At 50.9% G+C, this 12,822-nt stretch overlaps 1 protein-coding gene and 1 non-coding gene across 2 annotated transcripts; one reads left to right on the plus strand and one right to left on the minus strand.

Annotated features, from left to right (window-relative positions):
* Window positions 1-210: 210 nt before the first annotated feature.
* Window positions 211-345, minus strand: LOC123454940. Its single transcript, XR_006633584.1, has one exon. It is a non-coding gene; the product is annotated as a small nucleolar RNA SNORA72 (small nucleolar RNA).
* A 7,863-nt stretch (window positions 346-8,208) lies between these two features.
* Acp4 (acid phosphatase 4) lies at window positions 8,209-12,621 on the plus strand. The gene is made up of 11 exons (XM_004672564.2): window positions 8,209-8,319; window positions 8,402-8,506; window positions 8,592-8,678; window positions 9,611-9,757; window positions 10,568-10,666; window positions 10,747-10,842; window positions 11,338-11,470; window positions 11,565-11,647; window positions 12,034-12,161; window positions 12,249-12,427; window positions 12,506-12,621. The coding sequence occupies exons 1-11, from the start codon at window positions 8,209-8,211 to the stop codon at window positions 12,619-12,621; spliced, it is 1,284 nt and encodes a 427-aa protein (XP_004672621.1).
* The last annotated feature ends 201 nt before the right edge of the window (window positions 12,622-12,822 follow it).

Here is a 12,822-nt window from a genome sequence, read left to right on the forward strand (position 1 = left end):
CAAAGTGGCCCAGATATCCATGACCTCACAGTGCCTGACACTACCTACACAAGACCATCATAATAGGAGGAAAAGATGATGACATCAAAATAAAAGAGAGACTGATTGAGAGGGGGAGGGGATATGATGGAGAGTGGAGTTTTAAAGGGGAATGTTGGGGGGAGGGAGGGAATTACCATGGGATATTGTTTACAATCATGGAAGTTGTCAATTAAAAACAAACAAACAAACAAAAACCTATGGAAAGAAAAGACCTAGGCCTCAGGACACATGCATGGTCTTAATATAGTGAATGTTTAACCTAACCAGATTATTACAAAATCAGAACAGCAAGAATATTCACACACACACACACACACACACAAATTTGTTTTTGATGCAGGATCTCACTCTAGCCCAGGCTGTTCTGGAACTCATCTGTAGTCCAAGCAGGCTTTGAACTCATGGTGCTCAACCTATCTCTGCCTCCAGAATGCTGGGATTAAAGGCCTGAGCCACCACACCTGGCTATTATTGTTTGAGACAGGGTCTTGCTATGTGGCCTTGGACTCACTTGTAAATATTGAGACAAATGTTAATTCATGTTTATAATCCTGGCACTGGGGAGGTTGAGGCATAACAAGGCACCGTCTCAAGATAAGCAGACAAAGCTGCAGCTCGGTTGGAGAGTGCACTCACAAAGCCCTGGGTCATAACACCAGATAAACCAGGCGGTGGTACATGCCTGTCATTCCAACTCTCAGGAGGTGGAGGCAGGAGGACCAGAAGTTCAAGACTAGCCTCAGGTACATAGTTCCAGGTCAGCCAGAGACACAGAAACCCTGCTTTACACACACACACACACACACACACACATACACACACACACACACACACACACACACACACAGAGGTCTGGGAAGATGGCTCAGTGGTTAAAGGTGCTTTGCTTGCAAAGCCTACTGGCCCAGGTTTAATTCCCAAGCCATCCACATATCTACAGATGAAAAATGGCATAAGTGCCTGGTGTTCATTTGTAGTTGCAAGAAGCCCTGGTGCATACACACACACACACACACACACACACACACACACGTACACATGTGTGTGCACATGCACACACACACACATGCACACATACAAATAAATAAATATATTTTGAAAAGCAATAACAAATCCCACCAGCTCTGACCTGTGCTTAACTTGGCTACGAGTTAAGATTCTGCAAAGATCCCATGACTGAGGAAGGTCCTACAGGTACTGTACTGAGGGCTTTGATTTTACTAGCAGCAGCGTGAAAGCAGGTTCCAGATGCACCATCATCCCTCATTGATCCCTCTGCCGCCTAGGCCCTGTCTCCCTCTCCATGGTCCCCACATTGAACTCTATCCTGTGAAAACCTTTCTGGGAGCCTTTAATCCAAGCACTCAGGAGGCAGAGGTAAGAGGATTGCCATGATTTCAAGGCCAGCCTGAGACTACACAGCGAATACCAGGTCAACCTGGACTAGACCCTACCCCCCAAAATAAAGACAAAAACAAACAAACAAACACCTTTTTGGCTGTGCTTGTTGTTTTCTGCCAATGTGGAATAGCTTACCAGAGTTTTGTTGATTTTTTTGAGACAGGGTCTCATTCAGCCCAGGCTGAGCTCCAATTCACTATGCACCAATGCTGGACTTGAACTTTGGGCCCCTACTGCCTCTGCCTTCCAAACACTGGGATGACAGGTATGTGCCACTGTGTCCAACTAGAACTGGTCTGTGAAAAGAGTGAAGGGATAGAGGCAAATGTGTGTGGTGTTGGAGGCAGCTGAGGGGCTCCATCAATAAGCCAAGCATGGCCGGGGTGGGGCTGGCCCTACGAGATGTTGGGAGTGAGCCATGACATAGGCTTCCTGTAGCATGCAGCAGGGCTGAGGCCTGGAAGTTGGACTCTCAGTCCCCAGACCCATGAGAGAATGAACTCCGGATGTTGTAAGCCACCAGACATATGGTAATTTGTCACAGCAGCTCCGGGACATAGATATACATATCCTAAGTGGCAGAGGAATGCCACCTGTCACTTAGCCCCAGCCATAATCCTAGCAGCAGAGTGCCAACCTGTAGTACAGGGAGCCAGACCGAGAAGAGCTAAGAGTGGGTCTAGGGGTATGTGACAGGCACAGAACAAACCAAGGCATTTTTCCATCTTTAAAAAAATATATATTTTATTTGGGCTGGAGATACAGCATGGTTGAGACGCATGCCTGTGAAACCTGAGGACCCAGGTTCAATTTTCCAGGTCCCATGTAAGCCAGATGCACATAGTGGCACACGCATCTGGAGTTTGTTTGCAGTGGATAGAGGCCCTGGTGTGCCCATTCTCTCTCTCTCTTTCTCCCTTTCTGTCTCTAATAAACAAATAAATAAAAAACAACATCTTAAAAAAACATTAAAAAATTAAAAAAAGAAAAAAAAACAAAACAAAACATTTTATTGGGCTGGAGCAGTGGCTTAGTGGTTAAGGCACTTGCCTACAAAGCCTAAGGATCCAGGTTTGATTCCCGACTACCCATGTAATCCAAATACACAAGGTGGCGGATGCATCTAGAGTTTGTCTGCAGTGGCTAGAGGCCCTGGCACATCCATTCTCTCTTTGTGCCTCTTTCTCATTCTTTCCCAAATGAATAAATAAATACTTTTTGTATTTTATTTTTCTTTTAAATTTTTAAAATTTATTTTTTGGAGAGAGAGAGAAAGAAAAAAAGGGGCAGATAGAGAGAATGGGCATGCTACCTCTTGAAACTGGCTTTACATGGGTATGGGGTATCCAACTTGGGTCCTTAGGCTTTGCAGGCAAGTGCTTTAACTGCTGAGCCATCTCTACAGTCCACATTTTTCCATCTTCATTGGTGGCCCCCTGAGGTGTCCACATGTGATTCCCTGGACCCTATGAATATTTAACCTTAATGGGGAGAAAGACTTGGAGGATATGAAGTTCATGGTCCTGAGATGGGGAGATGGCACCACAAGGGATTTTTTTTCTTTTTTTTTTATTATTTATTTATTTGAGAGCGACAGACACATAGAGAAAGACAGATAGAGGGAGAGAGAGAATGGGCGCGCCAGGGCTTCCAGCCTCTGCAAACGAACTCCAGATGCGTTCGCCCCCTTGTGCATCTGGCTAACGTGGGACCTGGGGAACCGAGCCTCGAACCGGGGTCCTTAGGCTTCACAGGCCAGCGCTTAACCGCTAAGCCATCTATCTCTCCAGCCCCTTTTTTTTTTTTTTTTTTTTTCTGAGGTAGGGTCCCATGCTAGCTCAGGCTGACCAGGAATTCACTATGTAGTCCCAGGGTGGCCTCGAACTCTTGGCGATCCTCCTACTTCTGCCTCCCAAACGCTGGGATTAAACACATGCCCGACATCCACAAGGGTTTTAATAAGGTAGAGGCAGAGGGGACTGGATGGCTTGGTGGGTAAAGTGCTTGTCATACAAGAATGAAGACCTGAGTTCCGATCCCCAGTACCCATATAAGAACCGGGCATTAGGCAGGGTATAGTGGTGCAAGCCTTTAATCCCAGCACAAAGGAGGCAGAGCTATGAGGATTGCTGTGAATTTAAGGCCAGCCAGGGATTACAAAGTGAGTGGCAGGTCAGCCGGGGCTACAGTGAGACCCTACTTCAAAAAAACCAACCAACTGGGTTGGAGAGATGGCTTTGCAGTCAGGCACTTGCCTGCAAAGCCAAAGGACCCAGGCTTGACTCCCCAGGACCCAAATGCACAAGGGAGCACATGCATCTGGAGTTCGTTTGCAGAGGATGGAGGTCCTGGCACGCCCATTCTCTCTCTCTCTACCTGCCTATTTCTGTATATCTCTCTCTCTCAAATAAATAATCATATTAACAATAAAACCAGCCAACCAAACAAAATACCTGGGCATGGTAGTGCATGCCTGTAATCCCAGTGCTGGGGGAGGCAGAGACAGGAGACTCCCTGGGGTATGTTGGCTAGTTCGTCTAGTCAAATAGGTAAGTTCACTGAGAGATCCTGCATCAATAATAAGAAGATGGCATTGCAGAAGATGTGGCAGAAAGAAGGTAAGAGCCGAAGGAAGGGTAGGACTCCTTACAATGCACTCTTCTAGACACCAAATGACCCGGATATCCATGACTTCACAGTGCCTGGCACTACCTACACAAGATCATCATAAAAGGAGAAAAGATGATGACATCAAAATAAAAGACTGATTGAGAGGGGGAGGGGAGATGATGGAGAACGGGGTTGTGAAGGGAAATGTGTGGGGAGGAATTATCATGGTTTATTGTCTATAATGATGGAAGTTGTCAATAATAATAATAATAATAATAATAATAATAATAATAAAGATGGCAGGGCTGGAAAGATGGCTCAGTGGTTAAAGGCACTTGCTCACAAAGCCTGATTGTCCTGGCTCGATTCTCTACTGCCCCTTAAAGCCAGATGCACATGTGTCTATACTTCACTGGCAGCGGCAGGAGGCCTTGGTGTGCCCTTACTCTGACCCTTTCTCTGAGAAACAAACAAACAAACAAATAAGGTAGAGAGTGATAGAGGAAGACACCTGATGTCAAGCCTGTGGCCTCCACACCCATGTGCATATATGTGCACACACATGAGCGTGGCAATACACATACATGCATGCACACACACCATACACATAACATGTAAGAAGAAAGAGGGGAGGCAGAGGCAGTGGGGGAGGGGATGAATTAGAACAAAGAGTAAGGACACATAGGTATGAAACTGCCATAATGAAAATCATTACCTTGTGGGCTGGAGAGAGAGCTCAGCAGTGAAAATGCTTGCTTACAAAGTCTGTTGGTCTGGGTTTGACTCCCCAGTACTCAAAGGAAGCCAGATGCACAAAGTGGCGCATGCATCTGGAGCTCATTTGCAGTGGGCAGGATGCCCTGGTGTGCCCATACTCACTCTCTTTCTCTCTCTCTCAAATAAATAAAAATATTTTCTTTTCTTTCTTTCTTTCTTTCCTTTTCTTTTCTTTTCTTTTCTTTTCTTTTCTTTTCTTTTCTTTTCTTTTCTTTTCTTTTCCTTTCCTTCTTTATTTGGTGTTTTTTGAGGTAGGGTCTCACGCTAGCCCAGGCTGATCTGGAATTTACTCTAGTTCCAGGCTGGCCTCAAACTCACAGTGATCCTCCTACTGCTGTCTCCTGAGGGCTGGGGTTAAAGGCATGCACCACCACACCTGGCTGAAAAATATTTTGGGCTGGATAGATGGTTCAGTAGTTAGGTGCTTGCCTGCAAAGCCTAAGGACCCTGGTTTGATTCCCCAGTACCCACGTAATGTCAGATGCACAAGGTGGCACATGCATCTGGTGTTCATTTGCAGTGGCTTAGAAGCCCTGGAGTACCCATTCTCCCTTCCCCCTTTCTTACTCTCTCTAATAAATAAAATGCTAAAAACTATTTTAAAACCAAAAAAAAGGGGGGGGGGGCTGGAGAGATGGCTCAGCAGTTAAGGCACTTGCCTGTGAAGCCTAAGGACCCAGGTTCGATTCCCTAGGACCCACATAAGTCAGATGCACAAGGTGGTGCATGCATCTGGAGTTTGTTTGCAGTGGCTGGAGGCCCTGGCATGCCCATTCTCTCTATCTGCCTCTTTCTTTCTTCTCTCTCAAATAACCTATTTTAAAAAACAGAAAAAAGAAAACCATTACTTTGTACACTGGCTGAAAGGAGGCAGGAGCTGGGCCTTAGCTCTGTGTACAGTGCTCACCTAGCAGGCATGAGGCCCTGAGTTCCATCCCCAGCACCACGTAACTGGGCATGGTAGTGTATGCCTGTAATCACAGCACTCAGGAGCTGGAGACAGGAGGATCGGGAGATCAAGGTCATTTTTGGTTATAGATCAAGTTCAAGGCCAGCCTGGGCTACAGAGTAAGTTCTAGGTTTTCCTGAGCTAGAGTGAGACCCTACTTTATGAAATGGAAAAGGATATCAAAAAGGTGGCTTAAGCACTGGGCTTGGCTGGGGAGCAGAAAGAGGGGAGGGACACCAGGCAAGAATGTTTACTGGGACTTCAGGTGCAGGCCCAGGGGCCATGTGACTTGTCCAGACTCCAGCCCGCGCTGAGTGGGGCACGTGGGCAATGGCCCAAGCTTCTAAGTTTCTTAAGGGAGGTGGAGGGGTGCGGCTCCGGTTGGCTGGCTGTGTAGGTAAAGTTGACAGGTGTGTCTAGCCACTGGCAGCCCTGGGAGGGTGAGCATTCTGCAGTCAGGAAGGCCTGGATGTCACAGCTCCAGAGACAGGAAAAGACATGCATGGTTCCTACAGTCAGCCTTTGTGACTGGTGGGAGGTTGGGGGAGGGGGGAGTTTAGCAATGTATGGGAAGGAGTGACAGGTTGGGCAGTGAGGCGGGGCTTAGCCACTTCCTAGAGATGAGTGACAGTTGGGGTGGGGGTGGGTGGGGTTTAGCTATGTCATGGAGGCGAGGAATGGTTTAATCTGGGAGACAGTGGTGAGACCTGGATGCGCAGGACAGAGGCCAGGAAGCGGCTTATTCTAAGAACAGATTTCAGGGGCTGGGGAGATGGCTCAGTCACTTATGCATCTGCCTTGCAAGTATGAGGACCTGACTATGACCACCCCCCAGAACCCACATAAAAAATGCTGGGCTAGATGTAGGAGCTCGGAAGATGGCTCGGCACTTAAAGGTACTTTCTTGCAAAGCCGGTCTGGGGTTCAATTCCCAAGCCAACCATGCAAGCTGGACGCAAGAAGTAAGAGGTCTTGGCACACCCTCCCCCACCAAATAAATCAATATTTTAAAATGCTGGGTGTGGTAACATGTGCTTATAATCCCAGTGCTGGGTAGGCAGAGACCAAAGGATTTGTGGGTCTTGCTGCCAGCTAATCTAGCTTACTTGGTGAGTTCCAGGCCATAAGAGGCCCTGTTACAAAAAGAAAAAAATTGAAGCGCACCCGAGGAACACCATCCTAGGTTGTCTTTTGGTCTGTACATGCACTCACACATACCTGCACACACATGTGGGTGTGCATCTGTGTGTGCACATGTGCTTGCACACACACACACACACACACACACACAACATAATAAAAGTGCTGGGAGGGTTGGAGAGATGGTTTAGTGGTTAAGGCATTTTTCTGTGAAGCCTAAGGACCCAGGTTTGATTCTCCAGAGCCCATATAAGCTGGATGTACATGGTGGAGCATGCATCTGGAGTTTGTTTGCAGTGGCTAGAGGCTCTGATGTGCCCATTCTTTCTCTCCCTCCCTATCGTAAATAAAAATAAATGCAAAAAAAAAATTTTTTTAAGTGCTGGGATGTAACTCAGCAATAGAGCACTTGCTTAGATGTGTGAGGCCCTGGGTTCAATCCCCAGCACTGCAAAAACAAAACAGCTAGACTCCTGACCTAAACCCTTCCTGAATTCCTGACCCACAATATCTGTGAGTAGTAACAAATGCTTCCTACCACTGTCTCCCGAATGTTGGGATTAAAGGCGTGCTGTTCTGTGGCCACAGATGTATGACACCTTAGCAGTTACCCTGTGATGAATATCATTTGAACTCACTCATTGGGCCCATTTTGTGAGACAAAGGCATAGAGGGGTGAAGTAACTTGCTCAAAGTCACCCAGCTAATAAATGGTGAAGCTGGGATTTGAACTCAGTCTGTCTAATTCCCATACTTGGGCATTTGGCCACAGGGCCCTGCTGTATTTTAACCAGCTGTGGGCAGCACAGGAAAAAAGTGAAATCTTCAAGCAGCCTCTGAGACCCTCCAACATTATAGGAGGGAAGAAAGGAAGAGCAGAGTAGGCGAGGGAGAAGGGAAGAAAGAACAGAGAGGTGAGTCTCAAATGTGGGGTGTTTCCAGAAAGAGTTTAGAATTGGGGTGTCTCTCCCTCTATCTACATCCAGGTTAAAGGAACCTGGGCTCAGATCCCAGTGGCTCCACTCACACTAGGTGTCTTCTCAGATGAGTCAGTGGCTCTACTGTGCCTCAGTTTCCCCATCCCACTGGGGATGGTGGTGACTACATGGATACCACCTGGGGTTAAGGGCAGATGAAATGGGTTGATCCCAGGCTGGGGAGGCCTCAGGGAACTGTTGGGGGGCATGCTGGGGCCTGTGCCTGATCGCAGGGGGCTGAGGCAGTGGCTAATGAGTGGGTGAGGCCATAGAAGAGACGGAGGCTGAGCTCAGCGTCTGGGCTGACTGGAAATGGCTGGGCCCGGGTTTCAGGGCCACACCGCTGGACCCCTGCTGCTACTACTGCTGCTGCTGGTGCCACCCCAGGTCCTCCCAGAGGGACCCCTGCTATTCGTGGCTCTGGTGAGTAGCCCCCATACCACCTGACCCACTCCCTGCCTCCCTCCCTGGGCCGGCTCTGTCCTGATCCTCACGTCGTCCCCAGGTGTTCCGCCATGGCGACCGTGCCCCGCTGGCCACCTATCCCACAGACCCGCACAAGGAAGCCGCTTCCACCCTGTGGCCTCGAGGCCTAGGCCAGCTGACCAGGGTGAGGAGGGGGTTGAGGTGAGGCGTTTAGGTGAGGTGAGAGGCAGGGCGAGGAGGGTCTGCTGAGGCCACACCTCTGTCCCTAGGAGGGCATCCGTCAGCAGCTGGAACTGGGCCGCTTCCTGAGGAGGCGCTACAAGGCCTTTCTGAGTCCCGAGTACCGGAGGGAGGAGGTACTGCCATGTTGACCCCTCACCTCTGACTGCAAGGCTCCCTTTGGGCTTTCAACTTCTGGGCTTTGACCTCCGTCCACTTGGTCTGTGCCCCACGGACTTCCCAGTCACCAGTGAACCTCTACTCTCATCTTAACCGGAATCACATTCTGACCTCTGACCTCATCTCCACCCCCTCCAACTTGACCTACCCCTCAACTTGGTAGCTTGTCTTTACCCTCGCTGATCAACTTGCTTTGCTCTCCTGATTGAGGGTGGGTGGAGGGTGGGATGGGTGGGGAGTATATTCAGATCTTAAGCATGCTTGGTAAAGCACTCCACCACTAAGCAGCTATACCCCCAGTCCTGACCTCCAACCTGTGATCTCTGACCTTCATCAATAATGACCTTATTTTCTGTCTCTTCCTCTGACTTCTGACTCCTTAAAATCAGTTTTCTTACCTATGACCTCTCATTCCTTTGGGCCCACGTCCTCCAGCCTGCTCCCTCATCTTGTCCTCTTCCCTCCAAATCTCAGTGATCTGACCTTCCTTTTTAACCCTTATTAGCTCAGATGACCTCTGTAGTCCAACACTTTCACCCAACTACACTGACCACTGACCCTTGCTCCCAGCTTCCTTTCAATTTTTAATTTTTATTTACTTGTGGGAGGGCAGGGGCACACTAGGGCCTCTTGTTGCTTGGACAAATGCCAGATGCTTGCACTTTTTGCCACAGGCTTTGCAAGCAAGTGCCTTTAAGTGCTGAGCCATCTTCCCAGCCACCTCCCAACTTCAGACACTGAAGCCTAGATGACCCACTGCCCATGCCTCACCCTTGCTACCTGTATGATCTTTAACCTACCCCAAACCGAATCTGAAGCTTTTGCTTTGGCGCTGCAGCTGATGCTGGGCCTGCCCCCCACCCCCTCCGCGCTGCCCTACCTGCCCTAGGTGTACATCCGCAGCACTGACTTCGACCGGACGCTGGAGAGTGCGCAGGCCAACCTGGCGGGGCTGTTTCCTGAGGCGGCCCCGGGAAGCCCGGAGGCCGACTGGAAGCCCATCCCAGTGCACACAGTACCTGTTTCTGAGGACAAGGTCAGGGGGCTGGACCTGGGTGGGAGAGGCAGGAGGATATTGAGCCCAAGGTCAGACTGGACAACTTAGACTTAAAAGGTGAAAAGAGCCGGCCTTGGTGGTGCATGCCTTTAAGCCCAGCACTCAGGAGGCAGAGGTAGGAGGTTCGCTGTGAGTTCGAGGCCATCCTGAGACTACATAGGTCAGCCCAGACCAGAGTGAGACCCTACCTTGAAAACCCTAAATAAATAAAGTGAAAAGAGGGAGAGGTGTGGCTCAGAGGTAGAGCACTTGTCTAGAATCTACAGTGAAGGGCTGGGGGCGTGGCTCAGAGGTAGAGCTCCTGTCTAGAATCCACAGTGAGGGCTGGGGGCGTGGCTCAGAGGTAGAGCTCCTGTCTAGAATCCACAGTGAGGGCTGGGGGCGTGGCTCAGAGGTAGAGCTCCTGTCTAGAATCCACAGTGAGGGGACTGGGGGCATGGCTCAGAGGTAGAGCTCCTGCCTAGAATTCACAGTGAGGGCTGGAGGCGTGGCTCAGTGATTCTGGAAGCCCTGGATTCAACTTCACAGAGACATACTGACACAGACAGAGATGAAGAGGTGACAGAGACAGTTTGGGTTGGGGGATCCAGGGGGGTTGATTTCTGAAGCTCAGGATGGCTCAGAGCAGTGAACTCTCCCTGGCTGAGTTCTGAGGGGGAGAGCTGCCACCCTTATGCTGCACAGCTGGATACAGGATAGACTGGAAGAGAGACTAGGGCCCCAGACACCTTGGCCCTGTGACCTGCTATGAGCTTGTTGCTGTCTTCTCTGAGCCTCAGTTTCCCCCAGCTGCTGAGATTCCCCATGCGCAGCTGTCCCCGATATCATGAGCTGCTCCGGGAGTCCACTGAGGCCGCGGACTATCAGGAGGCCCTGGAAGGCTGGACGGTGAGCATGGGGACAGGTAGGTGGGCCAGAGCCCCTGCAGGGGACTGGTCAGGGCTCACTCAGCCCCGTGCCTCACTCAGGACTTCCTGACTCGCTTGGGCAACTTTACTGGGCTGTCACTGGTTGGAGAACCACTCCGCAGGTCATGGAAAGTTCTGGACACCCTGATTTGCCAGGTGAGTCCACTCTCCTCCCAGTTGAGGGATTCAGATTCTAACTTGGCCCGTATCCTGGGGTAAGTGACTTAGCCATGTGCCTCAGTTTCCTCATCTACATTGTAGGGATGGAAATATACCATATCTACATGGGAGTTAACCCATGTGACAGCCTGGCACACCCTGGAGGCAGCACAGGGTTTGAGGCTATGCTCTGGAAATATTCCTTCTGCCAGCCAGTAATGGGAAAATCTCTGGAAACCAAAATGTGGGCAACAGGAGCTGACCTGAAGAGCTCAGACATGCTGTGCACCCTGCCTCATGAGAACGAAGTCTGCTCGGCAGACCTTCCTAGAATCCCAAAGGGTTCAGTTAAGAGCTCTGGCTGGGCATGTGATGCTTGCCCTGGCCCCACACTGTATCTTCACAACAGAATTGGTCATCAGTGGGCTCAAAGGGGTGGGTAGGGCTACTGGGGAATGCCCGTCTCTCGCTCCTGTCTCTTTCTCTCTCCAGCGTGCCCATGGTCTCCAGCTCCCGTCCTGGGCCTCCCCAGATGTCCTTAGGACGCTGGCACAGATCTCTGCCTTGGATATCAGGGCGCATGTGGGCCCACCCAGGGCTGCAGAGAAGGCCCAGCTGACCGGGGGTGAGGTGCGGGTCAGTGGAGGTGAGGAGGACATGCTTTTTATTTTTCTGGGTGGTGGTGGGGTAACACCTAAGCACTTGGCTCTTGTCCACAGGAATTCTGTTGGATGCTATTCTCAGTAACTTCTCCCGGGCCCAGCGCCTGGGCCTGCCCCTCAAGATGGTCATGTATTCAGCTGTGAGTCCTTGGGGGAGGGACGGCATGGGCAACAGGGAAGAGCTGACAGCCTTAATGTAACCTCAGTCTATTATTGCCTTGGGTAACCCTAACCTCCAATGTTACTGTCAGACCACATTGCTAGAAGCATAGTCTGTAAGAACAGAGGTCAGAAGAGCAAGCCCACTGGAAGGAAAGTCTAATGGAACTGTTGCACCTTAATTGCATTTCTGACCCATTTTTGTTGAGTGGTTCCCTGAAACTGGAGGGACTGCCCCTAGGGTGTGGATGGGGGGGGGGCAAGCAGTGGTTTGGGGTTGTTTTCAAGGGGCTTAGGGGACAACTGGATGTGCAAGTCCTTTTGGGAGAGTCCTCCTCAGGCCTTGGATGGGATCCCCTCCCTGCAGCATGACAGCACTCTGCTGGCCCTCCAGGGGGCCCTGGGCCTCTATGATGGGAATACCCCACCCTATGCTGCCTGCCTTGCCTTTGAGTTCCGGAAGCGCCTCAGAGACCCTGAGGAGGAAGATGGAGGGTGAGGATGGTGTGGTGACAGGGCATGGGGAGGGATGGACATTCTAGAGGGGGTGATGAACAGTACCAGTTTCCTGTCTGCCTCCAGGAATGTCACCGTCTCCCTGTTCTACCGCAACGACACCTCCCGTCCACCCCTGCCCCTCCGGCTCCCTGGGTGCCCAGCCCCCTGTCCACTAGGGCGTTTCCAGAAACTGACTGCTCCAGCGCGGCCTCCAGCTCATGGGGCCCCCTGCCATGGCTCCTTAGCGCCTGCCAGCCCCCCAGGTGACAGCCCTCTGTGCAGGGGTGGGAGTGGGGAATCCCCAGGGCCTGGGAGTCACAACCCCCATGTTCTTCCCACAGCCACGGCGGTGCCCCTGCTGGCTGGAGCTGTGGCTGTGCTGGCCCTGCTGAGCCTGGGGCTTGGGCTGCTGGCCTGGAGGCCCAGCTGCCTACGGGCCCTTGCGGGGGTCGTGTGAGCGGGTGGGTGGGTAGTCCCTCCTGCTCAGCTGAAGCTGGATCCCAACACGTGTGTGTGCACACCTGCTGCTCTGGCTTGTCACTTAATGTGTGTCTGTGCGCGTGGGGACAGGGTGGGTATGCTCCCTGGTCTGAAGGCCTCAAGCACTGATTACACCAGCACGGATGGACATGCCTGTGCCCGTTCCTATACTCAGTGG

Source organism: Jaculus jaculus, chromosome 14 (genome assembly GCF_020740685.1).
Source record: "Jaculus jaculus isolate mJacJac1 chromosome 14, mJacJac1.mat.Y.cur, whole genome shotgun sequence".
NCBI classification, from domain to species: Eukaryota; Metazoa; Chordata; class Mammalia; order Rodentia; family Dipodidae; genus Jaculus; species Jaculus jaculus.

Bases quoted from the DNA above. Each gene is read 5' to 3' on its own strand.
- Acp4 (XM_004672564.2), top strand. From the start codon at position 8,209: ATGGCTGGGCCCGGGTTTCAGGGCCACACCGCTGGACCCCTGCTGCTA. The intron at 8,320-8,401 runs GTGAGTAGCCCC...CGTCGTCCCCAG, and splicing joins CCCTGCTATTCGTGGCTCTG to GTGTTCCGCCATGGCGACCG. The intron at 10,843-11,337 runs GTGAGTCCACTC...TTCTCTCTCCAG, and splicing joins TGGACACCCTGATTTGCCAG to CGTGCCCATGGTCTCCAGCT.